Below are 24,296 nucleotides of genomic sequence, written 5' to 3' on the forward strand. Positions count from 1 at the left end.
GACATTTTTAAACTTTTATTCTGTTTCAATTAAATGCATAACATATTCTGTCCAAACCTCCCAATAATGATTATTCTTACACGTTAGAAAATACAAAATAAAATACAATTAGCTTGAGTTTTAAAAAGCCTGTATGGGTAAGCCTACAAAGTGGTTCTTGGTTTGGAAAATTCATGTACTCTGTACAAATGACAGTAACCGGTGGCCTTTACATGCAAGAGAATGAAAACGCATACAGTATAACAAGAGAGTCAGCTGTTAAGGTGAAGAAGAGACAGGCGACAAATCCTGTTCTCTTGTATTTACAATATATATGATCTGCACTCAGTAGGAAATGTTGCATCAGCCACATACAGTAAACTGGTTAAATATGAAAAGAGGAAATCCATGACAAGGCTGAAGAGACAGAACAGGAAGAGCTGTCCAAAATGTTGTTCCTTATTTGGTCAGAAAATGACAAATGAAAACCTTCTGTCACAGTTTAGCAGTGTTAAGTAACTTTTCTTTTTTGGTGGGGTAAGGGCGGTGAACATAACAGAAGAGGAGTTACAGAACAGCCAACTGCTGTGTGGGTTTCTCCTCACAGAGTAAGGTGCACAGACAGAAGACAACACAGGCATTAAGCATATTTTACTGACTATGTGTAAGACTCTGAAATCCAGTTATCATTAAGAGAGGAAGAATATCCTGCAAAAAAAATAATCGTACAAATGCTAACAAACAACAGCAGTAGCACACTTTGAAATGAGACCTGGTGTAATATTTGATGAAATGCGTTAAATCTGTCCGACTTCAGGAAGTAGATCATTTTTATACAATTCTCATAAAATAAGTAGTTATATCTTGGAGCAAGACAGGAGGTTCCTTATGTGGATCATTAAGGATTATCAGTACAATTAATGTTATTTATTTAAAGTATGGATGCACAGATCATGTAAAGTGAGTGTAAATCTGTTTTTTCCATGTCCATACATTCATCTATGACATCCCATTTTATATTTTTAAACTTATTGGTGTCTAAACTAACCAAAACAAGTACAAAATAAAAAAATCTCATGCCACATTTGTAAAATGTCTCAGATATTGCTCTTAAATGATGGTTTATTACAAAAATGTATGAATGTAGTTATCAAATTATTTAAAAGATGAGACGTTTTTGGGTGGCAAAATCCCAATTTTAGAGATGCATTATTTAAATGTCACATATCAAGTGTTTAAACAATGTTTTACATCCCAAACATTGTTGTGCACTTACGTTCTGCCATCCACTGTAGTGTGCCCTGAATTTAATGCAAATTAACATGTAGTCTTTACTTTTTATGGTTGGTAGTTTCATTCCTTTCTTTATCTCCCATAAAAAGAACTTTAACATAAGACAGAACAAACGCAGGGAAAAGCAAGGCACAACCAAAAGTTGAAAGAAAAACAGTTTCTAGGAGCTGAAAGGGAAAGGGCTGCGATGGATCTGTTATGTTTCATTTTAGTATAAATCTTCATGTGCATTTCACTGGTAACTTCCAGTTTAAAAGGGTAAAAATGTTGAATCCTATCTCAAAAAAAAACAATCTCAGAGGCTGTTCTGTTGTTGTACAAGACTGGAAAAATATATGGTTACCACATTTCAAAGGGCAACGACTTTCACTTCTAGGTTTTATTTTAGAGCTTCCAAAACCCTAACAGCTTCTTTGCCAGCTCATCTGTTGACATTTTGCACACAGTTCACATCAAAACATCAACAGTTAAGCTGAGGGAAATTTGGGGATTTTCGTGCTTCACAAAATGAAATCCTCAACATAAATGTAGAAACTAGTGAGAGCTTAGACTGGATAGTGGGTTTGGTTAGTGGATTAAGACCAGACTAAGTGCATGTTTAAATAAATTACATTCTGGAGTAATAATGCAGCACTTGTAGCCCGGTGTTGAAATCAACAGAACATTAAAATCTTAATACTTGACAATCTCTAAATCCATATTCACTGCATTTCATTTTGAACAATCCATTCTTAACAACATACACTTCATCACCGACCTCTCCTCTGTTCGAAACCACACAGACCAACATGTTGGGAAAAGGCAGAACTGCAACGCCACTGTACGGTGAACGCAGTCTGGGGGAAAAGGTCGTTGAAAGATTCAGAGATGGGTTTACTCTAAGAAAGTCTCTTCATGGGGTCAGCAGGTTCTGCTGAATCAGTCCTATACAGTCCCCACGTTGCTTTGGTGCTTTCTGGGCTAGGCCGGGCTGTGCTGTGCTGTGCCGGGCCAGTGGAGGGGAGATGTGGGAGGGGAGAAGGGGGAAATGAGCTCCTCAGGAGAGTTCAGACTTGCTGAGAGCGATGGCCAGCTCCAGGTCTTCTTGTTCCTGCTGGGTGAGCCTGGCGAGTCGCTCCTTTTCCTCTCGTTCGCTCTCGCGCTTTGCCCACTCTATCATGTCTTCCTCTGTTGGATACTGCTCCGTGAACACAGAAAAAACACACATGCACACACACAAGCACGCACACACGCACACACGGGAAGGAACACACACACATATGCAAGGATATATGAGGATAAAAAGGAGACACACAGACAGACACATATATACGGAGTTAACAGATCCTTTAAAGATATAAACTTGTGCATAAATCCCACTGATAAAACTAAGGGGGGCTTGCATGACACTGTACAGGTATTTCCATCTGCGTATACCCCTGTGACATTCAAGGTTAGAGGAATATTATCTGAAAGCGAGTTATCTTGTGGCCACAATACCACGTCACGTCACAGTTAGAAGCATCTCTAAGTGTTTAAATTTGGGTCTGTATTCTCTTAATGAGTGAAATTAAATCATGAAGTTGCCACAGCGGAGTTCTGAGAAGAGACGTCACAGTGTCTTATATAAATCCCTGAAGTGGGAGGGGCAGTGTCAATAAAATGCTCTATCATGGTATATGTAGTTTTGTAACACAAGAGTACATTTTCTGGAAAGTCCATAAATTTACGGATGTTTGGTTTCTGCTAATCAGGCAAATAAGAGCATTATAAAAAACTAACCAATGAGTATTGAACACTTAAAAGTACCCAATTATATTAACAAATTTATATCATCACATGGTATTTATCTTCATATCGTCCACACAAAAGAGAAATGTATAATCAACACTATAAAACCCCAACAGTTCTCCTCCCTAAGTGAAAGTGTGATGTGTCAGCTGATTAACGTTTATCAGTGCCAGCGCCCCTGAACTGACATTCCTAGACTCATCAAACACCAGTCTGTCATGATCTGTGTGGCCAACAAATAAAAAATGCCATGTTTCAGTCCACCTAACAACCAACGTTAAAAAGCAACCAAAGAAGCCATTTAAATCCATTTAACAAAGATGACCATGAAAAGAGTGACAGTCATCAACCTTCGGGTGTGTGTCATTACAACTTTTGTGGTGGAATTAGATCAGAGCTGTGAACGAATGGGAGTCATGTGATCAAAGTCACATCCTTTCACAGGTTCACAGCAGTAATCTACCGTTAATCATTACAGACAGGACATGCTGCGTCAAAAGGTTCATTATTCTCAAGGACAGACAGAATCATCGCAGGTCATCCACTTTGTAAACACCCATGCAAACAAAAGTAGGCAGCGATAACGACGGACACTGGCAGGTAAGAGCCGATGACTTCGGTGTGCGGTAGTGCAGAACATGCATGATGAGAAGATCTAAGAAACAGACAATGGACTCAGAAGAAAACATGCATTTATCACTGCTGCTCTCGAATATGAATGAAATCAGACATCAATAAAGTACTTAGCAAGAGAAGATATGCTTTTTATTGAATTTTAAAGACAAACCTTTGACAAATATATTATGTGCTTCTCTTTTTTAAAATCTTTATCCACTTAATGTTTAGTTACTGAAGTGCTTTTATCTGTCAAAAATGCATTTAAAAAGGACCATACTGGTGTTATGCATCTTTTAGCTTATTTAGTGCAAATCATCTGTATTTTATATTACTGCCTAACTTTTTCCAAAGCATACCACACTGTAGCTTTTCCCTATTTCCAAGTTACTATTTAGTTAGAAAATATATCTATACTGCTTATGTCACTGCGACAGAGGGATTACATACCTTCCAAACAGAAGTAGGCTGCTTGAAAGATTAATATTACAGTATGATCTGAAAAAAAACAGTCAGTAGTAATGTAAAGTATAGAGACAACTTGTGATAAATGAACTGAAAATGCAAAAGCTGCAGTATGGTCCTTTAAAAACTCACGCAGTGGCAGACAGAGATGTCATGGATGCACATAGAAGCCATAGATGGTGCCCTTGATTCAACTCTTTATTCAACTTGTTTGACAGAGGTGTAAAGACAGAGAGAGAGAGACAGAGAATACAGTTGATCTGTTTCTCCACAACAAACTGCGGACGACATAAGGGCTGCGACTGGGATGAACTGATGAATGAATGAAGGGATAGAAAGATGGATGGATGGATTCATGGGAGGAAAAAAAAAGACTTGGGGAGTGGCAGTTGTGTGAGTGAATGATAGCCAGCTAATCAAACACACAGTTAGTGCGTGCAGGTTACACAGGGACATGCAGGGATAATCACGCTAGAGGAGAGGCACTGAAATCAACACTAATTTCTCTTGTAATAATTAAGTCATCCATCCCAAATTCACAGCATGACAGTACATTTCCATGCACTATTACAAAAGGAAGAGCTCACATGAGTTTAATACTGTCAACAATGTATCTGCAAGGGTTCAACCCACGTTTAGAGCAATTAAAAATGCTTTTTTGGTATCTTTTATTTTGAGGATGTCAGATATTCTATATATTATATGACATATTTACACTTATTTCAGGATTGGGAATGAAAATCCAGGCCAGGATTATTTGGGAGAGGACATTATTAAATGCAGCATTTCTCTCTTTGCATATTTTTCCTGGAGCTTCTTTAATCAGTGACTTGGTATAGCTTCGATAGTTAACTTCATAAAAAAGAAACCTCACTCATGATTCAGCAGGTGCTACCCTGCTTCTTGTTAGTCAAGGTCAAATGATGCAATACATTTCTACCACAACTGTGCTGACTCAACAACATGTAAACTATGAGCTCAGTCACTGGTCAGACCCAGAATAACCACTTTGCACCACTTTTAAATTTACCTGAGACATAATTACAGTGGAAAAAGGGTGCATAAGATATTTCAGTGGGAAAAATGTTCTAATAAAAAGATATCTCATGAAATATGCACAGGGTGTTATGTCAGTGTGCTGAGCTGGGATGGCTAACAAAAGCCAAATGCAAGCTGCCTGCCATCTCTCCATTCACTGCCAACCATTATGAGGAAAACCAGAATCTATGTCTGCATCTACAAATATGTTGCAGAGTTCATATATTAATATACTTATAATGACATTCCTGTACATTTCTTCATTAAGTCTGACAGTGAAACTTCAATCATAGGGCTTAAATTAAGTGCAATTCAGATATAAGTCAGTAACAAAAAATAAGTACAAGTATAAGGAATCTTAACATGGCAAGAAAATATTCGTAATAAAGAGCTGAAATATACACAAGCAGCAGCAGACAGGATGCAAGGAAAACAAACTTGGAAGAGTCAATAGCTTGTGTCAACTTAGCTCGAGAAAATGAAATGATTAAATAAACAATTGAAGCATGAAGAGCCTGTGCCACTTTGTGTCAGCTGATTAGTTCACTTCTTTGGGGCTTTTCACTGGCAGTGGATGGAGTGATTTATAAGGCTGGCCTGATTTGCTTGGTAGATTGTGGTTTAACTGAAGAACTGGATGCAATTTATGAGCAGGGAAAAGAGAGGGAGAGAGCGCGCGAGGGAGAGAGAGCGCAAGAGAGAGACAGAGAGAGAGAGTGTAGAGAGGGCGTGTCTACAGAGAGTCAGGTGGAGGTGAGGGAGAGGGCGAGAGGGAGGTGCTCACTTTGTCAAAGCTGGCAAATCGATCAGCTTCCCGTACGTTGTGACGAGGAGGGGAGGAGGGGGCGAAGGGGTCGGCTAAAGGATCCTTGGCAGGCAGGGAAGAGGAGGAGGAAGAGGAGGAGAACTCTCCGGAAGTCTGTGGGAGGAAATGCCCTCGTCGATGGAAGGAGTCAGAGGACTCTGTTCTGGAGATGGAGGATCTCTTACCTGGACAGGCGAGACACAGAAAGCAGGACACACACAAAGACATTAAAATGACACACAGAGGGAACGGATGGGAAGACAGAGCAAGCACAAACAAGGTGTCTCTTTTCTATAGGAAGACTGAACATTACAAGTACTGACCTGGAGGTGGAGGGGGGGGTCTTGTTGGCGTACCCGTTTTTGGGGGAAGGGCTGGGGGCATGTCAGGGCCAGCAGACTGGTTGTCATCCTGGAACAGGTTCTTATTGTTGATGCCAAACTGGTCAGTACCGTTTGACTGAAATCACACCGAATAAAACACATTCATAAAAGCAGAGAAGAAAATATGATGAAGAGTTGCATATTACGCCTTCTGCTTTGACCTTTTCACAGTGCCTTCAGAGCATGTTAACATCGCTCTGAAACAACCAGTGCCTACAATTCAGAGGAATCTATTGGCAGAAATGGAAAATTATACTCATAAGTATGTTTTCCTTAGTGTACAATCACCTGAAAATAAGAATTGTTGTGTTTTTGTTACCTTAGAATGAACCCTTTATATCTACATAAGAGGCAGGTCCTCTTCCACAGAGCCCACCATGTTGCACCACCATGTTTCTACAGTAGCCCAGAACTGACAAACCAAACTCTGGCTCTGGAGAGGGCCTTTTAGGTATTTCATGAGTTTTATTGCCATGATCGGTTCCTCTACATGCTTGGAAAGGGAGGCGGAGGGGAGGGGTATTCACTACTTTACACCACTAAATCCTACACATTGCTATAAAAGTTTAGAAAATCACAGCAGAAATGTTCTGATACTCATAATAATAATAATAATAACTTAATATATACAAACACTTGTCACAGCTTCTTTCTTTGAAATGTCGGTGCCCATGAAATACTGCTGTGTGTTGCTGTTACTGTGGTTTTCTCACAAAAACCACAATACACTCACCAAGTTACTCATTCTCCAGTGTCTATACTGTTCTGGTTTTGTGGCAGAAGTGAAAATACAACTACAACTTCCACCGACTCAACTGTCATTCAATAATTCAGTCAGTATTTGTGAACTGTGTTTCACTGCATAATAAGTGTCACTAACTACAGAGTTTCATTTAAGTGCTGTGTACACTGAGGACATGAAACAGACGACGTAAATTACCTTTGCCAAGGCACTGAAGTCGGCAAAGCCCCCTCCAAATGACTCATTACCAAACACAGCAGCAAATGGGTCTGAAACACATGAGCACAAACTGACTAAGCATACAAAATTGAAGACACACTGTAAATAATGTATTTCGTACAACATTATGTAAGTTTTTCTTATTTTTCTATTTTGTAAAGTCATACCAGGGTCTGAGCTGGCGCTCACTGTAGTACCGCCTGGAGCAAACGGGTCATTGGTTGCTGCAGTGTCCTTCTGAAAACAGAAAAACAAGCACATTCAGAATATTGTGCAATAAACTCAGCTGTGGAAATTAGTATCATCACACTTAATGTGATATGTCAGGGGATGACCAGTTATTCAGGGGATGACCAGTTATTACAATTAATCCTGAGGATAGCTTCAAGTTTATTGACACTAACACTCTAACATACAGTATATAAAAAAAACAACATATCAGATTTTGTCAGGGATAGAATGATGAATCTATTATTGTCGCCGATGTTCTCACATGCATAACATGAATGTCTACACAAAATTTCATGAAAATCCATCAGAATATTTTAGTCAGGTCCAAAGTAGACAAATCAGTGCTTTGTCACTATGTTTTATAGAAGTCCAACTCACCAAAGCCAGATCAGAGCTTGGTGGAGAGCAGTTAAAGGGATCTGTCCCTCCGTCCTGAGAACCAAATGGATCTGCCTCCCCTGGGGCATTCATTTTGCCACTGAAAGGGTCAGAATCAGCCATATGATTCCCTGTAGAGCTGAATGGATCCTTGGCTGCTAGAGCTGGATTGGTGGGTTTGGAGGTAAAGGGATCTGGATCCTCTGCCGGTGCAGCTGCAGCATCATTTGGCTTGGCTGCAAACAGGTCTGGTTCTGGCATGTCGGTGGTAGTGGTACTAAACGGGTCCTCTGAGGGAAAGGGGGCGCTGGAGGTCTGTGCGAAGAAAGAGTCTGCAGCAAAGGGGTCTGTCCCTTTGAATGGATCTCCTCCGAAAGGGTCTGCTTGAATAAAACCAGGAACAGAAGCAGCATGTTAACTTGCTATAGTGAAACAAATGTCAGATAACCCATCAAATGCATTTAACTTGTTTCATGTGAATGAGATTAGTTTTTCTGTTCATCGTCTTCAAGACTGTGTTTAACTCACCTGCAACATCTGCTTTTCCAAACGGATCATCTTTGAATGGATCATCTGCAAAATCACATTTTAACCAGAAGATCTTTACAAAACAGGTGGCATTTTGACATGAAGTGTGGCTCTTTACTCTTAAATTGTTGACTAAACTTCAGACATTTGAGAGGACTCACGGTCAGTAAAGGGATCTGACTGGAAGAAGTCCATCTCAGGCAGGGATGGTGGGTTGGTCTGGGGCGGCATGGAGCGAGGTCCGACTTGAGGTGGAACTGAGGTGACGGTGGTTTCTGGGGACTCTGCAGGCTCCTGTTGGCTCTCTGGCTCTGGTGATGCAACCTGTTGAACCATGACAAAAGCTCTGTTGACTAGCCTGAGCATTAGAGTAAATAACTTGAACACATTATGAAGAAAACCTCTGATTAAGCAGGTCGGATCCCAATGCAACCTCAAGCTGTTTTGTGAGGCATCCTGACCTAAATGAAGATCTTTCAGTCTTTGTGTATATGATCAGATTATGTAGTTTCTCTCTACAGTTTTTTATGTTATCAACTCAGGCTGGGCGAAAATCAGATCAAATATCATGATATTTTGGACCTCGAAATGAATATTGCAATAATATTGTAGGGATGACCATTGGTGCTTTCACAAAATATTCACACTGAGATTTTAGATAAATAATTAACAGTAATGTGGATAAGTTGACAAAGTGGATAAAGGCAAATAACTGAACCGCTACAACAGACTGGTAAGTTCAGAAAAGTACATCAATTTACTGCAAAGCAACCTTTAAGACCAGTAAAAGACAACTCTTATGCCATATCACAATATTATGATCCCTAGTTGTAATGGAAACAACAGCTCTTTAGACCACATGACCCACATCTCCTGCCTGTGTCTTGTGTAAACACGTTTATACAGGGGCACTGTGGGTTAAATAACTTTTACCTTTGGTGGGCTGGTCTTAGGTGATTCCTCAGCATCATCTATGACTTCTGAAGAGACATCGGGTATAGGGCTACTGTGTTCCTGGAGACATGAGAGAACAACAAAGCAATGATGCATATTCTGACAACTTATACAGTATATTTTACATTTGGTACAATTCTGGTTCGAGTGGGTGTTTAATTGTATTTATTACCCTAACAGTGTTCTCCAGTGGCTTGGCAACTTTAGAAAGATTACTGATATTACTATATTTCTCAGAGGAGGCTAGACTTGTATAGAGATCATCCAAAGCATCACGTTTCAGCTTTTCCTCCTCTGGTGTCTTAGGTCTGTCTTCCTCCTTCCCTTCTTCCTCTTCTCTCTCGTTCACTCCTTCTGTCTCTTTCTCATCTGAATGTTCTTTCTGAAGATTGCTCATAGCAGCTGGTTCCTCCTCTTTCAGCTCTTTAGGCTGGTCCTCCTGGTAAAGTTCCTGCTGGAAGAGGTCCTCATGATGTGGCCCTGCTGTAGGGCCTGCTGATCCATTGACCATGACAGGAGAGCTGTCCTCCAGGGCTCTCTTCCAGCTGAGCTGGGCAGTCACTGACCTCTCTTCCACCTGAAGGTCGTTCAGTTTCTGCTGAACCTAAATGGCAGACAGATGAAGAGGTTAACAGAAAAAAGAGAACAATGTGGAGAAAGAGAAGAGAGAAAATACATTTCAAACATATTAAAAATGAACCTTCTTAACTTAAAAAGTAACCTTGATATGGCCACAGGAGATTTATTTCTCAAACTGACCTGTGCAACTTGTGTGAAGGAGTCGCGCACAGATTCCTGTAGAGGTGTGAGCTGCTCCTGAGCGGCCTGCACCTTCTCTTGCAGCATCCTGCTCTCCTCCTGCAAAGCCAGGAGCTCCTCTCGAGCCTGAACCAGCTCCTCCTCATACTGACATATCCTCTGTTCCTGTTCCTCATGCTCCGACTGCAGTGATGAAATCTGAGACAGATGTAACCCGTAAGCTGGCGACTGAGGATAGTGAGACTGAAATATGTTTACAGTTTAATCTACTGATGTGTTTTAATGGTGGTCAGTAGTTTCTATAATTACATACTGTAGCTTTCCAGTATTGAAAGTGAAAAGAAAAATTCTACCAAACGTACCAGTTGGGTCTCTTGGCTGGTCTGCTGGCGAATGTGAGCCAGCTGCTCCTCCAGGGAGCCCTTCTGTTGGTCCAGCTCCTCCAAAGCATCCTGTACTTTCTGACGCTGAGTCTGGAGCCGCTGCAGCTCCTCACTCTCCTTCGCCACCTCACCCTGTAAGTCCTGTATTATGTGTGTATAGTAGGATATTAATAGAAATGCAGGCTTATATGTGTTCATTTAGACTGAGAGCTAAAATTATTCAAGAAAAGCTTCAGAAAACTACATGGGGTTAGAAAATCATCACAAGAGTAATTTGACCTCCTATATAAAAATTTACATACACCTCACATAATTCCTCACCCACCCAAAGACAAATTTTGTAATTCTGTACATTGTTCCCCGTGTTTTCTTAAAATGCAGCTGAAAAGTCTAAGTGATTGAAAAGTATTCTAAAATGGTGCTTCCAAATGTAAACTGGAAAAATGAGTGCCCTGGTCAGAATATAGTTTATGAAACCATTGTCGTTTTACAGCTGGGTGTTACTGAAACACTGCAGGGGGAGTCTTAGAGCAGAGCATGTGCAAGGCTAGCAACCAACAACCAAAGTGAACAATATGCAACGTCCAGGAATAAACTCAGATGCACAAACACAATACAGTATAAACAGCCAAAAGCACTTGAGGCTACCCTGCAGCCAAGAAATATAGCTACATCAGTGTGAGGCTCCCTTGAGACCCACCCGTCTAGCTCCGCCACCAGACAGAGAAATTCTCCAAAGTGAAGGCGGCTGGCCCTTTAAGCCATCAGCTCCTAAAATAGAGCCCATCTCCCAGGCTAAGAGCAGGCAGACACGCCTACACAAGGACACCAGCCTCTCCCTCTCTCGGCAGCATTGACTGTGTTTCTAAACAAGCATCCAAAACTGCCAGCCAAATACATTATTGATCAGCTCCTCCGCTATATTCATCCAAACAGAAGTGAACAACTGCTTTAGCGCCTACATTAGTTTTTTCCGGTTTTGTCTGTCCTGGATTTTTATAAAATAAAAAAAGGGCTGCATGTTCATAAGTGTAACTATGAAAAGCCAATTACAATAACAAGAGAACAGAGCAGTGGTCTTTTAGTCACGACCATGCCATTGATGTTGTTGGCCCATAAATCCCTCTTTTTCTCCTCACCCACTGTTTAAGGAACAGAGACAAACAAAGGAAGTGATACCTTACCTGCACTTCACTGGTGCGCTGTCTGATGGCCTCCTCCTTCTCCTTGATCTCGTCTTCCACTGAGCTTTTCTCCCTGGGAGTCCAGCACAACAGACAAGAGTATTTAGCCACCAAGGACAGAGAGGGTAGACTTGGTACCCCAAGCCCACCCAGCCCCAGCCAGCCCTCGTCATCCTGCCCCTGAGCCACTGCCACCGCAACCTCCTCTCTCTGAACAACCATGATCCTGTCCTGAAATCACAACTCCACAGTATACAGAGAGTGCCCTACAGCTGGAGCAGGTGTGTGTGAAGCAGTATAAAGACAGCTGGATTGTGTGTGTGTGTGTGGCTTCCAGTATAACAAGGCTGCGTATGTACAGTCCTGTAAGCGTGATGAGGGCGAGTGTTGGAGAATGTGAGTGTGTGCCTGCTTGCTTAGTTAAATGTGTGGGAGATGAGGAGTGAGAAGCAGATGGCTGACTTAACAGAGGAAAAGAGGGAGGAGGGACCAGTGAGGATGAGCCAACCTACAACATTCATCATTTTTGCTGTCTGTGTGCTCTTCCTCTCTCTACTTTCCACTCTTTCATCCATGCAGCCAGAAAGAAAAAAGAAGAAATAAGTGGGGTGGGTGGCAGGGGATGCCTCAATATTTGTGTACATTATTACTATGCATTATATTTTCCTCAATTAATAATAATAAAAAGGCTCATTAGAAACACTTGAAACGTTTCAATTAGCTTCAAATGTGTGCTGTATATAAGACTTCAGACAAAACTTCAGTACACATCACCTCTTAAATCATTAAACCTAACAAGTGATAATTAATGATGCTGTAAGATAACTGTCATCGCATGTATAAATGATAATTTTGCAGCAGATATGGATATCCAGTGCTGATTGGATTTCATTCACTCTGATATTTTTTAGCTCAGACTTTTTGAACATTACGAAAACTAATTTTGAAGTCCATTCAATATGTATAACAAGGGACACACACAAAAAGCAGAGCAACAGCACCAAATACAGATACTTTGATTTCAATATACTTTTCAGTAAAAACTCAATGTGTCTGTAAAAATACTAAAAGTACTGGTATAATTGTTTTTGTTTTTAAAGTGAGATCCTTATTCTACTTGCCCAACCCCCTTTAACTATTGATGTACTTTTCACCAGGCTGCTCACTTACTTTCTCTCAGTGCTAATTACTGCCATCTGCTCCCATCATCCCTTGTGTACAAAAGGCTATGAGAGGAGACGCTAATGTTATGTTTAGGATAGCCTAATGTTATGACTTACAAATTACACATATATTTTATATTATTGTTTCAGTTCTGAAAATGGTTTTCAAACATCCAAAACAAAATCAAGTATGCATTATGTACATTTGGTTAGTAAAAACAATACATAAGACAACACTCTCATTATACCAGCTCAGTTTCACTTTTAGATGACATGTCATGTACTTATCCTCTGCCATCCATCCAACAGAGAACAAAAATAACACTAAACTTTCTAACGCAGTGTCTATTTTTATATTCTCGCTCTCCTCTCACATCAAAATGCATAATTCCCTTGATAACGGCACATCTTCCACCCACAAACCTACAGTCAGCTAAAGCCGAGCATCACTCCCATCCTCCTCTTACCCATCATCACCATCACCATCCTCCTCTTTCTCTTGAGTGGAAGATTTCTGCCACATTTTGAAGCAGTCACAAACATGCATCATCTTCTCAAGCTCTCAGTGCCTTTCTGAAGCTCTGATCTGTATCGTCACTTAGTTTCCACTTCAGTTCATCTTTCTTACTTCTCCGTCCTACCTTGAACAGCTGGCATTTAGCATGCGTGTAAACATCTGTGAGATGTGTACATGGAAAGGTGGGGGTGGGGTGGAAGGCCTTTTTTTTCACTTCTCACTCTCAGCTGTCATGAATAGGGAAGCTACATTCTGTAAATTATGGAAATTAAGTCCATAACGACTGATTCTGAAATCAAACCCTAAGCGAAACTGAGATTTACACAAAGCTTATATTATCTGAAATTGAACCCATAAGAAGGCCGCCAGAGCATTGTGATTTGTTGTATTGGTTTGTTAATGGTTAAAGGGTTCAATAGAACTCATTCAGCTGTTACAAAAGACATACTTTAAAAATGGCAAAATAGACCCTCCATGGTTTTGCAAAATGAGTGAATGAAAACAAGCAAAATTTTCCTTGCCATAATCTTAAAGACTCTATAATCCATTAGAATGATGAACCATGATGAGCATCTTGGGTTCAACTGATTTTTAAAAAGACGATGTGGGGCAAAAACAGATTCTTTCTTCCTTCAGTCCTTCTTGAGGGAGATAAAGTCAAATATATCTGGTAGAATGTGTTTTTTAATTGTCTGCCAGACACATATTTCATATTTTATTCCACATCACTGTCAACACCAGCTTCATAACTCACATGAACAGACTGCTAGGTTTTATAGCCCGCAGCAAAAACACAAATGTTTTTTTATTTATTTATTTTCACTAACGCTGTTGGTGTAAGCGTTGATAGACAGTCTGAGCTAGAGAGAGCAAAAATGATACTTAAACTTTAAATATTACACTCTTTCACCAAATGTGCTTCACAAATATAAACTGCTAATGTGGTACTAGCAGCTAAACATACTATTTTAATGTTATTGTTTATGCAGCTCTATAGATTAGGCAAAATACTTCCCAATTAGGGAGTGAACTTGTGATTATAATGCTGTTTTTCTGCTGACTCTCAGATGTCAGAGCTGAATGTCCTTCCCTACCTTCAACACTTTAACCGCTGCAAATGAACTGTCAGTTTGTGGGAAACACTGCTCCCTGATGGTCATTACAAGACACACAGATGCAGCCAGACTTTCTGTCAGTGCCATGAGGTCACTTGCTTGGACAGCCGACTGAATTTTGAAGAGCCTTAAATTATCCTATTTGAGATCAAGGTAGTATTTTCCCAAGAACACATTAAAAGGAGATTGTGCCTTTCACGAAAAATGAATTATTTAATTTTAACCATTTAATTGAGGTTGAAAAAGTCAAAAAGTCAAATCTTATCCATTAGGAAGACTCATGGCCATCCACATTATTGAGGCCTCCAGCAGCACAACTAACATAATGTGCACCAGAATTGCAGACAAAAGCTTACCTTTGTAGCTCAACTATCTCATTACTGAGAGAGTCCAGCTCCTTGATGGCAGAGAAGTCAGCCGCCAGGTTTGCCGCATTGTTCTGGAAGAAAATACAAGACAGAACAATTAAGAAGTGGATCCCTCCTGCTGATGAAACACTGTGACACTGACTGTACTCTAGGCTAATTATTCACTTTCACCACATTTTAAAAAAACTACAGAGGACACTGAACAATGAGCATTCAGAAGTTGAGCAGTCCTGGATACCGCAGATACACATGTTACAGTGTAAGAAACAACACGGTCACAGCACAAAAAAATAACCAGCAGCTAGACTGATGGTGTTTACAAAACTTGCACACAGAGTCACTAATGAAGAAAGGGATGGGAGGGGATGGTAAGAAGGTAGAGTGACTAAATGTAGTGATACAGGAAAGCAAACCTTTGGGTCCAACAGTTTTGTTCAAACATATTTATTGTGTTTGATTTCATTTTGTCTTCTGAGAAGGTGGAGAATGAACAAACGTCATTCTCTTCATTCTTAATAAGAAATTAAACAAGCCTTTAATTTTCAGCCACTAAATCTATGTGGTGCCATGTGTGCATCGCATAATACAAAAAACAGCAACCTGTACTCTTGTCAGCTTACATCTGCAGCCTAAATACTTCAACATCTAATGATGAAGGATGAAGAGGACCTCAAGGGTTCTTGATTGTTTGTCTTGCTTTTCAAATCGAGACATTAATTTGGAGAAAGTTAGAGCGACACATACAGCAGACAAGATGACAAGGAGAGGCAGCCTGTTGAGAGTAATGAGATGCATCAGACTGAGGTAACTACTACACACTCACTCAGGAGCGTCCCCATCCACACGTGAAGTGGACGAAATGTAAAAATGCAAAGAGCAGACACAGAGGGGACAGCAACAAAGTGCTGCACTGAGAGGAAAGGAAAGACACACAGCTGCAAGCCAAAGAAAATCAAAAACAAACAAAACACAACAGGAGACAGAAGGGAAAAAAACGTAAGTCAAATAAATAACTAAAATCTTATTTAAAAAAAAAAAGAAAAAAAAAAAGCAATCAATACAAATCATCACACAAAAAAGGACAATGAATGTGCCGAAATCGCAAAAATCATGGAAGATGTCTGGTTCTTGTATATAAAACTACACATTATTAACAACCAACTCTAGTTATTATGCTTTAAAACTAATACTGCTGTTCTGGTGTTGTAAGTAACACAATCATTATTAAGGTTGATTATCAGGGCTGCAACGTATAGAAGTACTGATGATAAAAGGATCCAGACATCCCTCGCTATCGTTTTAATTTTATTCACAAAGCTCAGAGTGACTCACCTGTTTGATGTTTTGTCTGTCAGAGGGAGGAATCATCTCTGGGGAGAGGTTCTGCGGAGGTTCCTGGCCTTTCGTCAACTTCTGATTGATTAGATGAAGAGCCAGGGCAAACTGTTCTCGGGTCAGTTTTCCTATGTCTCCAATGTCACAGAGCTCCCTGAGAGAACATGCACACACGCAGGGAGTTACATAAGACAGTAATGATTTACACCTCAGGCAAAGACTATTTTTGATTGCCTTCAATATACAGGACAGTCACAGCAGGACAGAAGCTAATCAGCCATGTGAAGCAAAAAATCCATAGATGTGATATTCTCCTCATTGGATGTGTCGACCCGCACTGCAGCACGATGAAAACTGCTGTTATTATCAAGCACTAGTATCACTTACTGTACAATTATAGCTTAATATAACAATCAGTTTTTATCAATACATATATTATCATTAGGTTTGTTGGTATTGAAATGTTCATGGACGAATAAAAAAAAAAAAAAAGAAACCTTTATAGCCAAATTCTGGTTAGATTTTAGTCATTGTCATGTTCATTTCCATCATAAACAAAATTTTACACTGTCAGGTAAAGATGTTTTAACATATTTTGAATATAAAGCCCATGAAATTGATTCTGTTGTTAATGTGATAATTACAATTTCACTCAATTTCACTTTTACAATCTCCTCAAAACCAACAGACTTTATGTACAATTATAATAATTAATATAATTACATTTTTGGAAATGTATAGAATTCAATTTGTTTTAATTTTATATTGTAATTTATTAAACAGGAAACTGAAAACAAAACATGATTTGACACAACTTGTGCAGCCTGCTGTAACACCAACAATACAAACTCTGTCAGCTGTGATATTCTTATCTAACATTGTCATATCATCATAATATAATCCTTTATCTTCACTTTAAAAATGACTCTAAGAAGAAGAGACATATGATGCTACTTTGGTTAATTCCGTTTCTCCATACAATAACATTACTGGTGCTATCTATTATAGTATGATCTCTCCTCTGTTGTTTGTCTTGAAGTTTCTTTATAATATTTTTTTGGGAGCTCTTACTTATCCAGATTCAGCATGTTATATCCTAAACCCCTTTCAGGCAAACTTGTGATTAGGCTGAAATAAATCAATTTGACTCACTAGACAGTGAAGAGAGGGTGAAAGGGTGAAAACATTATGATAAAATAACACACAAGGTGTGTCTTTACAGTACAGAGCTGGGCTTCAAAGCTTTGGGATGTCTGCTTACCAGATGCGTGCGAGTGTCGCAGACGGAAGCCCAGTCTTGAGGAAAATATCTCTGACTTCAGGTCCAGACACTAGCCCATCCATGTCACCATCTGTCTTATTGAAGAGTTCATCATACTTGACTTTGTCTGCTGGTGACACCACCCACTGGATAGGAAACAAAACTTATATTTAACAACTTTACTTACTTCATAAATACAGGCACAATTTCATTCAGTTTAACTAATAAAGCCAACATAATTTCTACTCAAACTTACCTTTAAACTCCCTCTCGTCTTGTTCTTTTGAAAAACACACTGAACTAACCAGTTTGAAATCATTTTGCAAAGTGTTTGTCTTTAAAGATATGTGGTTAAAAAAAAACAATATCCAAAAACCTTTTCAGATGCTGCATGCACAGGCGCGGCAGGTCCCGTACTCACAGGGGCAGCTGCTGGTGCTGGGACAGGAGCTGGGACTGGAGCTGGGACTGATTTAGGGGGGTGGGGCATGGTCTTAGAGGCAGCAAGGGAGGAGCGACTTTCTTTGGCGGAGGGGGGTGAGGGTAACAGGGGCATCACAGGAGGCACCACAGGAGGCACAGAGGGTTTTTTCCTCTTGGAGGGTGGAACCAGGGGAGGTGGTAGGGACATGGGGACAGGCTCTCCCTCCAGAGCTCTGTACACCAGATACATGGCCTGGGGAAGGGCAATAAGGAAAATCAATGAGAAAAGACAATTACCGATAAAACGTCCTGTAGTTCTCTGCCGTCACATTTCTTCCACATGTCTTGAATTTGTTCCATTTGTTCAGGTCTACAGAAATTATTTTAACAACCTGTATGAGCTTCCAAGATTGTACTTAATATAAGCACAGACAAGTAAACACAAAATTGGATGTAGAAAACTTCAAATCTATTACTGGAAAAAAAATTCTAATTGTGAAGACCAGGGGAAACTAGAGGAAGTGCTTTGAGTATCAACACTGTCACATATTAACAGCAGAGTTGAATATATCAGTTAAAAAATAGCCAACAGTGAGACTAACTTTAGCCCCTGCAATTTCTTACCACAGAAAACTCGTCTCTGTCCAACATGCCGTCTCTGTCGAGGTCACTGAGTTCCCACACCTTCAACAAAAAGACACGTTATTAGGAAACATGCATAATTACAAAACTTAATGATACATAACGACATGTGTCCCGGACAACTCTGACTCACTACCAATTCTCACTTCCTCTCCAATTTCTTTTTCAACCCAACATATTTTTAATTTCACATCCTCATTTTAAACTTTCTGCATTGTGTTGTTTCGTTTATTGTCATTTAGTCACTTTAAGGGTTAGTCACAGTCATGTCTTCTACTTTTCAAAACTTTGTGGTTTAAGTAAGTTCCTGGCGGCTTTACTGCCACCTGCTGAAAGTGATAACTATTTATTTATTTTAATGAAGGACAATATTTTGTTTTGTCACTGTCCCTGCATTGTCGTTGTTAATTCCAGCATGGTAGATAAAAACAATGTAAAAGTTATCATCTGTCAGTTTGGGGCTCGTACCCTGCCCAGGATGTCCACTGGCAGTTTGGAGTTTAGAAGGACGGGCTTGACTTTGTCTCCTGTTAGCATTCCTCCTGCTGGACCCAGACTTTCAAAGATGGAGTCAAACTTCATCTTTTCCTCAGGCTGGGGCAAAAAACAAAACAGATGTGTGAGGATTAAAGGCTCAGGATGTAAACCTCTCATCATCCTTATGCAGCTACTGTAAAAAAAAAGAAAAAAAACAAAAAAAAAACAACAACAACAAAAAACACGCAGCAGAGAAATTCAATCCTATCAGCTGTTTTAGACAGGCACAACTTGTTACCATGTACTATAAATATCTCTAAAAAGAGACAAAGATAACGAGGAAAATATAAAATAAACACAAATCACTGCATTACTACACATAAAAACAGACTTATTAATGCCTCACCTTGACAACCCAGGGCATATCATTGGTCCCTCCTCCTGCTAACAGCGGGCTACTTGTGTCATGCTGGAGATAAACACAACTCTGTTAATCTTATTCTAGAGTAAAAAATGTACTGTTTTATGTTTGAATTCAAAACTAACATGTTTAACATGTACTATGGCAGTGAAATAAGATGGCAGTAGAAAAGAGTTTTTGATACCAATACTTGCAAATGTACTGTATATTTAGAGCTAACATCAAAATAGCAGCAGCTGCATTTATAGCACTGACTGTGTGTGTTGAAATGCACACTAGCAGACTCACAAATTTGGGGGGAGGAACAGCCACATTAAGGCTCTTGAGCGCCACCTCCAGGCCATTCTGAGCACAGGCCACCAACCGCAACGCTATAAAGAATTGCTGAGGGGAACAGAGGTGTAGTAAACTGAGTGATCACATATAACTGAACAGATGCATCGAAATATACAATAACTCTGTATGATGCGACTCCACAAGGCATATTTACCTGTTTGTTGAGAGCCCCCTTCCGTTCAGAGTCTGCCAAATCCCAGATCTATGGAGACATACACAGTTAGCATGTTCATCTTCATCAACTTTGCATGCACAGCAGAGAGGTGTTGCATCAGCGCTCATTTGACTCTTTGCTTACCTTCCCCAGGACCAAGTCGGCCAAGGCTGACCTTTTCAGGAACAGAGCTGCATCTGCTGCTGCCACCCGCCCACTGCCTGTGGGATCAACCTGCACACAAACACATATAAACACAATCTCCATAAACTTGCACACATATTAATTAGAGGTTATGTAATCTGAGAAATAACAGTGACACATTTGTACTGCTAACAAACACATTGCATTTCCTGTTAGCCAGTTACTTTAGACCACGACACTGACAAAAGAGCAGTGTTTGTATATGAGAAAGCTCCAACTGCATTATTAGCTGCAAGTAAGGGAGAGGCAAAAAAGAACAAATGAAAATAGTGAGAATTACACTGTGGCATATGGGAGTGTCTGATTCACTTAAATCAATATTGATAATAAACCACATTTTCTTGGCAGTCTATTAGCTTTGAATTGCATGTGTTAATGTTCTTTAATGCAGCTCACTGTTAGCTCCTTTGACATGTTGTGCAAAGGGAAACATTATTAATTCATAGAGATACTTCCTTTGCTGGACCCACAGACTGGAAGTGATAGGAGAGAAGAGAGATCACTGCAATACTGCACCACTGCAGTTTAATATTGCAGCTAAAGCTTTAGTATGTAGACTCTTTAAATTTAAAAGGGTCTCACCCAAACTACAAAAAGTCCAGCTACTTCTAATCCACAGGAATTGTAATATAATACACTACAGTAGAGCAACTAGATTAGCCTAAAAATATGTTGTTAAAATCTTAAACTATGAATTAAACCATGAACATATTTGCATACCTGCCGGTAGTATTTGTCATAGATGGGATTTCCACTGGAGAGCTGTTGGGGAAGACAAGAAATACACATTTTTTTAAGTTTACAGTTTACATGATTAAAATAATTAGTATTATGACAGAGAAACCAGTTTTTAAAAAGCTTCAATTCTGCACATTCAGATTAAAACAGCTCAAGTGTGTCATCTGCTGAGCTAAGCAACTGTCAAAAAACAAAACAAAACCTGATGATTCATTATATGGAGGAGGTGAATTAGTGGCATTTCTGTCACAAAACAGCTGAATAGTTTGTCAATGGCCCAACACATCATCCAAGTAAAAATGAAAACAATAATTTTGATGACTGCTCAGACAAAAAAGGACAAAGAGCAATATTTCAGTTTGTTCACAACTCTCGGAGGACCTTTTTTTTTGTTTTTTTTATGAAAGAAGGCATGTAAACTGCAACACATGCAGTTTAAGAAGGCGAACTTAAACCAATGTCAGATTAGGCCTACAACTAACAATTGCTTTCCTTATTGATTAGTCTGTTTCTTTGTTTTTTATGAACAGACTAAATATTAATCATAAAATGCCAGAAATTGTGAAAACACTCCTAGACAAGTTCCGAGGAGCTGTAGATGATTAACATGCCAAAACCTACAATTACTGAGAAATAAAGTAGAGAAAAGCAAATTCTAACAATTGCAAACTTGGAAACCAGCAAATATTTGTCTTTTTTTTGCTTGATAAGTGACTTAACCAATCCCTAGACTAATTTAGCAATCCTTTCTGCACAAGTCAGATAAATCCAATAATGATTATATGAGAGGTAGTGTATGCAACATACAGTGAACTTATGTGACTCAGTACAGTTTCTGCTGATTTGCACACAGAGATAGTGATGATATGTGAGCTGTCTGACTACTTCTTAAAACAAGTAGTAGTCCACTTACACAGCAACAACAGGGCTACACTCCACAGACAACTTCAAATTCTGCTTTAAGTCACATCCGCCTTAAACAACCCCCTTTCCTCTTTTCATACAGATCATCATCCTCCACTGGGCAGGACAGGAAAAGAATCAGCGCTTCCTTCGTCATATAGCTGTAGCTGACAATTGGTCGCTGTGCTTTTTAAATCGGTACAATGAAGGAGAAAAGGAGTGGACAGTTGTTTGAATTGTGAATCAACAACGCAAGTGGCAGTTTAACCAGTAGGTAAAGAGGTTTTATTGAGTTTCTCCATATAGAAACAAAGTGACATGCAAAATAAATCCATGGTATAAAACTAAAGCAAACAGTATAGCCAAGATCTGCTTGGGTGCCAGCACTTCAATATCTCTGGCACAGAAGAAGACACTCGCATGAAAAACACAGCACACCATAACTGTCTGCCAACGGCCAATTTACAGTGAGATAACTGTTCATACACACTTATCTTTCTCTGGCCTATGCAACTTTTTTCTGTGATACACAATAGTGTGCCTGGAACTGATGGTGGCTGTAACACTGTGGTCTTTGTACTGCTGTCTCTTTAATTGAGCATTGAAAAAACACCCCTCAATCATTCCCCAGCTCTTCTATACAAAACTGCAGCAGATAGCATGATACATCACAGCACAGCAGCTGACAGGTCATCCTAGTTTGTTCCAGAAATTTCAATTTACTAATCCACCCATGGCAATAAAAACAGATTAATGTCAGTAGCAACACCAAACAGTAGGTCTGTGTGAGGATTATAAGGTGGTACAACTGCCACACTTAAAAAACAAGCATTACTGGCCGACAGACCAATAAACTCACATGACACAGAGATAATATGAACAGGTTTTTGAACTCATCTGAGAGAGATAAAGATGTCAAAGCTACTGCAGCTCCTGTCTGTCTGTTGTTGGAGGTAACAGTGGCTCAGGTAGCAAGTATGGGACCTGGTTATTATCCGGGCCTGCTACCTGCTAAATAAAACATTTACTGTGCAAACAAAATATTTTCCACATAAGTTGCACTTTTTAAGTTAAGGTATAGTTTACAGACTGACATTTCGTGACAGCTCTGGTCCACTTCCTCTTGCTAGCAGAAGTAAGAAGAAGTTGTGACTATGTGGACTTTTTGTTGTGGACATTATGGACAAAAACAAAGCTGGTAGAAAACAGGTTGACAGTCAACGTTGTTCACTTTCATAAAGGTCAAAGTTGAACCACTAACACAGTCAGTGAAGCCTGTTTACGCCTGATAACAGCCATAAACAGGTTGGTTACTGAGTCTGAACATGTAGCAAGCTACACGGACAGCAAGTCAAGCCTCCATAAGTCTGTGTAACATGCTCAGACTCAAACTTTAGTTCATTTGAAACGCTAGCGGGAAACATTGATAGCAAAGGCTTTACTAGCAAAACACAAATGACAGTAAAGCCACAACATAGCCACACATGGGTATCTCGTATTAACATCTCTTTAACCGGGACCAACTAGCCTGCAGTAAAACGAGGCGGCACAAAACATGATAAATATACACACGAAGTCAAGAAACGCTACATAGTTTATCTCAAGTGTGATAAAAGCGGCTCTAAAAGAGCCCAACACTGCACACAAACTAGCTGTTAGCTGACAGGCTAGCTAGCTAGCTACGCCCTTACGCAGCCCCCAAAGAGATTAGGCAGAAACTTTTCACAGCAGGACTAAACTTCAAAAAAAGAGGGACGAGGATCGAGGCGAGCTGTCGTCTCTGCCCGCCCGGTTTCACCGACACTTTCTACACGTTCCCCCGAAGAGGAGCCGACGAAAGAGCACGAAACATTTGCTGTCGTTATATTAGAGTTGTGAGACAGTGTTACCTGAGTAAGAGACAGAGTGGCAGCCATAGTGTTTCTGTTTCCCACTGCTTTCACGCTGCGATGCTGCCAGACACAGACAGAGGCCGCTGAAAAACCCGCACTGGATCTCCAGCACAGGAATTATTTCAGACATCTGACTGCACTACAGACTGATCACTATCATCTGTCAGTCTGCAGCCAGCACATACCATACATATAGTTATATTATGTGCAACAATACAACATAATGAGGGCCAGCAGAGAGTTTATAAATACTGGTTACTGAGTGTAGCCCTAACATGTTTGGTGACATGATTTTGCACATCAGGACATGATCTCCGTGGTAGCTCTATTACAAGTGAATATTGAAATGTAACCATGTGAGAAGTTTTGGTGGAGCTGTTAACAACTCACAGACATCTGAAATGTGACCTCGACTACACACTGCTACCTTTTGGACTTTTGACCACACACAAGTAAAAAAGGTTGGAAACCATTGGTTTCATTTTTAACAATGTGTATTTTAAAATCTTCATCTGAAAAGTAACTTAAGCTGTCATATAAATGTAGTGGAGTAGAAAGTACAATATTATGTTCTTACAGTACAGTAATTGTTCTTAGTTACTTTCCTATCTATCTATCTAT

General features: G+C 39.8%; 1 protein-coding gene across 4 annotated transcripts; it reads right to left on the reverse strand.

Moving 5' to 3' along the window:
* Nucleotides 1-23,726, reverse strand: eps15 (epidermal growth factor receptor pathway substrate 15). Of its 4 annotated transcripts, none has more exons than XM_053322531.1 (25): nucleotides 23,673-23,726; nucleotides 20,863-20,904; nucleotides 20,083-20,172; nucleotides 19,939-19,986; nucleotides 19,737-19,832; nucleotides 19,434-19,496; nucleotides 19,019-19,144; nucleotides 18,533-18,592; nucleotides 17,907-18,161; nucleotides 17,486-17,631; nucleotides 16,222-16,378; nucleotides 14,878-14,960; nucleotides 11,727-11,799; nucleotides 10,522-10,683; nucleotides 10,160-10,357; nucleotides 9,573-10,004; nucleotides 9,380-9,460; nucleotides 8,608-8,770; nucleotides 8,447-8,491; nucleotides 7,919-8,298; nucleotides 7,477-7,546; nucleotides 7,289-7,359; nucleotides 6,289-6,424; nucleotides 5,945-6,150; nucleotides 1-2,449 (listed from the first exon to the last, which is right to left on the reverse strand). In XM_053322531.1, the coding sequence occupies exons 1-25, from the start codon at nucleotides 23,697-23,699 to the stop codon at nucleotides 2,309-2,311; spliced, it is 3,351 nt and encodes a 1,116-aa protein (XP_053178506.1). In that variant the 5' UTR covers nucleotides 23,700-23,726; the 3' UTR covers nucleotides 1-2,308. The 4 variants fall into 4 exon arrangements, with proteins under 4 accessions (XP_053178506.1, XP_053178505.1, XP_053178504.1 ...); XM_053322530.1 differs by having other exon boundaries at nucleotides 7,919-8,301; XM_053322529.1 differs by having other exon boundaries at nucleotides 17,862-18,161.
* Nucleotides 23,727-24,296: the final 570 nt, after the last annotated feature.

Source organism: Scomber japonicus, chromosome 7 (assembly GCF_027409825.1).
Source record: "Scomber japonicus isolate fScoJap1 chromosome 7, fScoJap1.pri, whole genome shotgun sequence".
Lineage (NCBI taxonomy): Eukaryota > Metazoa > Chordata > Actinopteri > Scombriformes > Scombridae > Scomber > Scomber japonicus.

Bases quoted from the DNA above. Each gene is read 5' to 3' on its own strand.
- eps15 (XM_053322527.1), bottom strand. From the start codon at position 23,699: ATGGCTGCCACTCTGTCTCTTACTCAG. The intron at 20,173-20,862 runs GTATGCAAATAT...GTTTGTGTGCAG, and splicing joins ATGACAAATACTACCGGCAG to GTTGATCCCACAGGCAGTGG. The intron at 17,632-17,861 runs GTTTTTGGATAT...TTTCCTATCCAG, and splicing joins TGCATGCAGCATCTGAAAAG to TGGGTGGTGTCACCAGCAGA.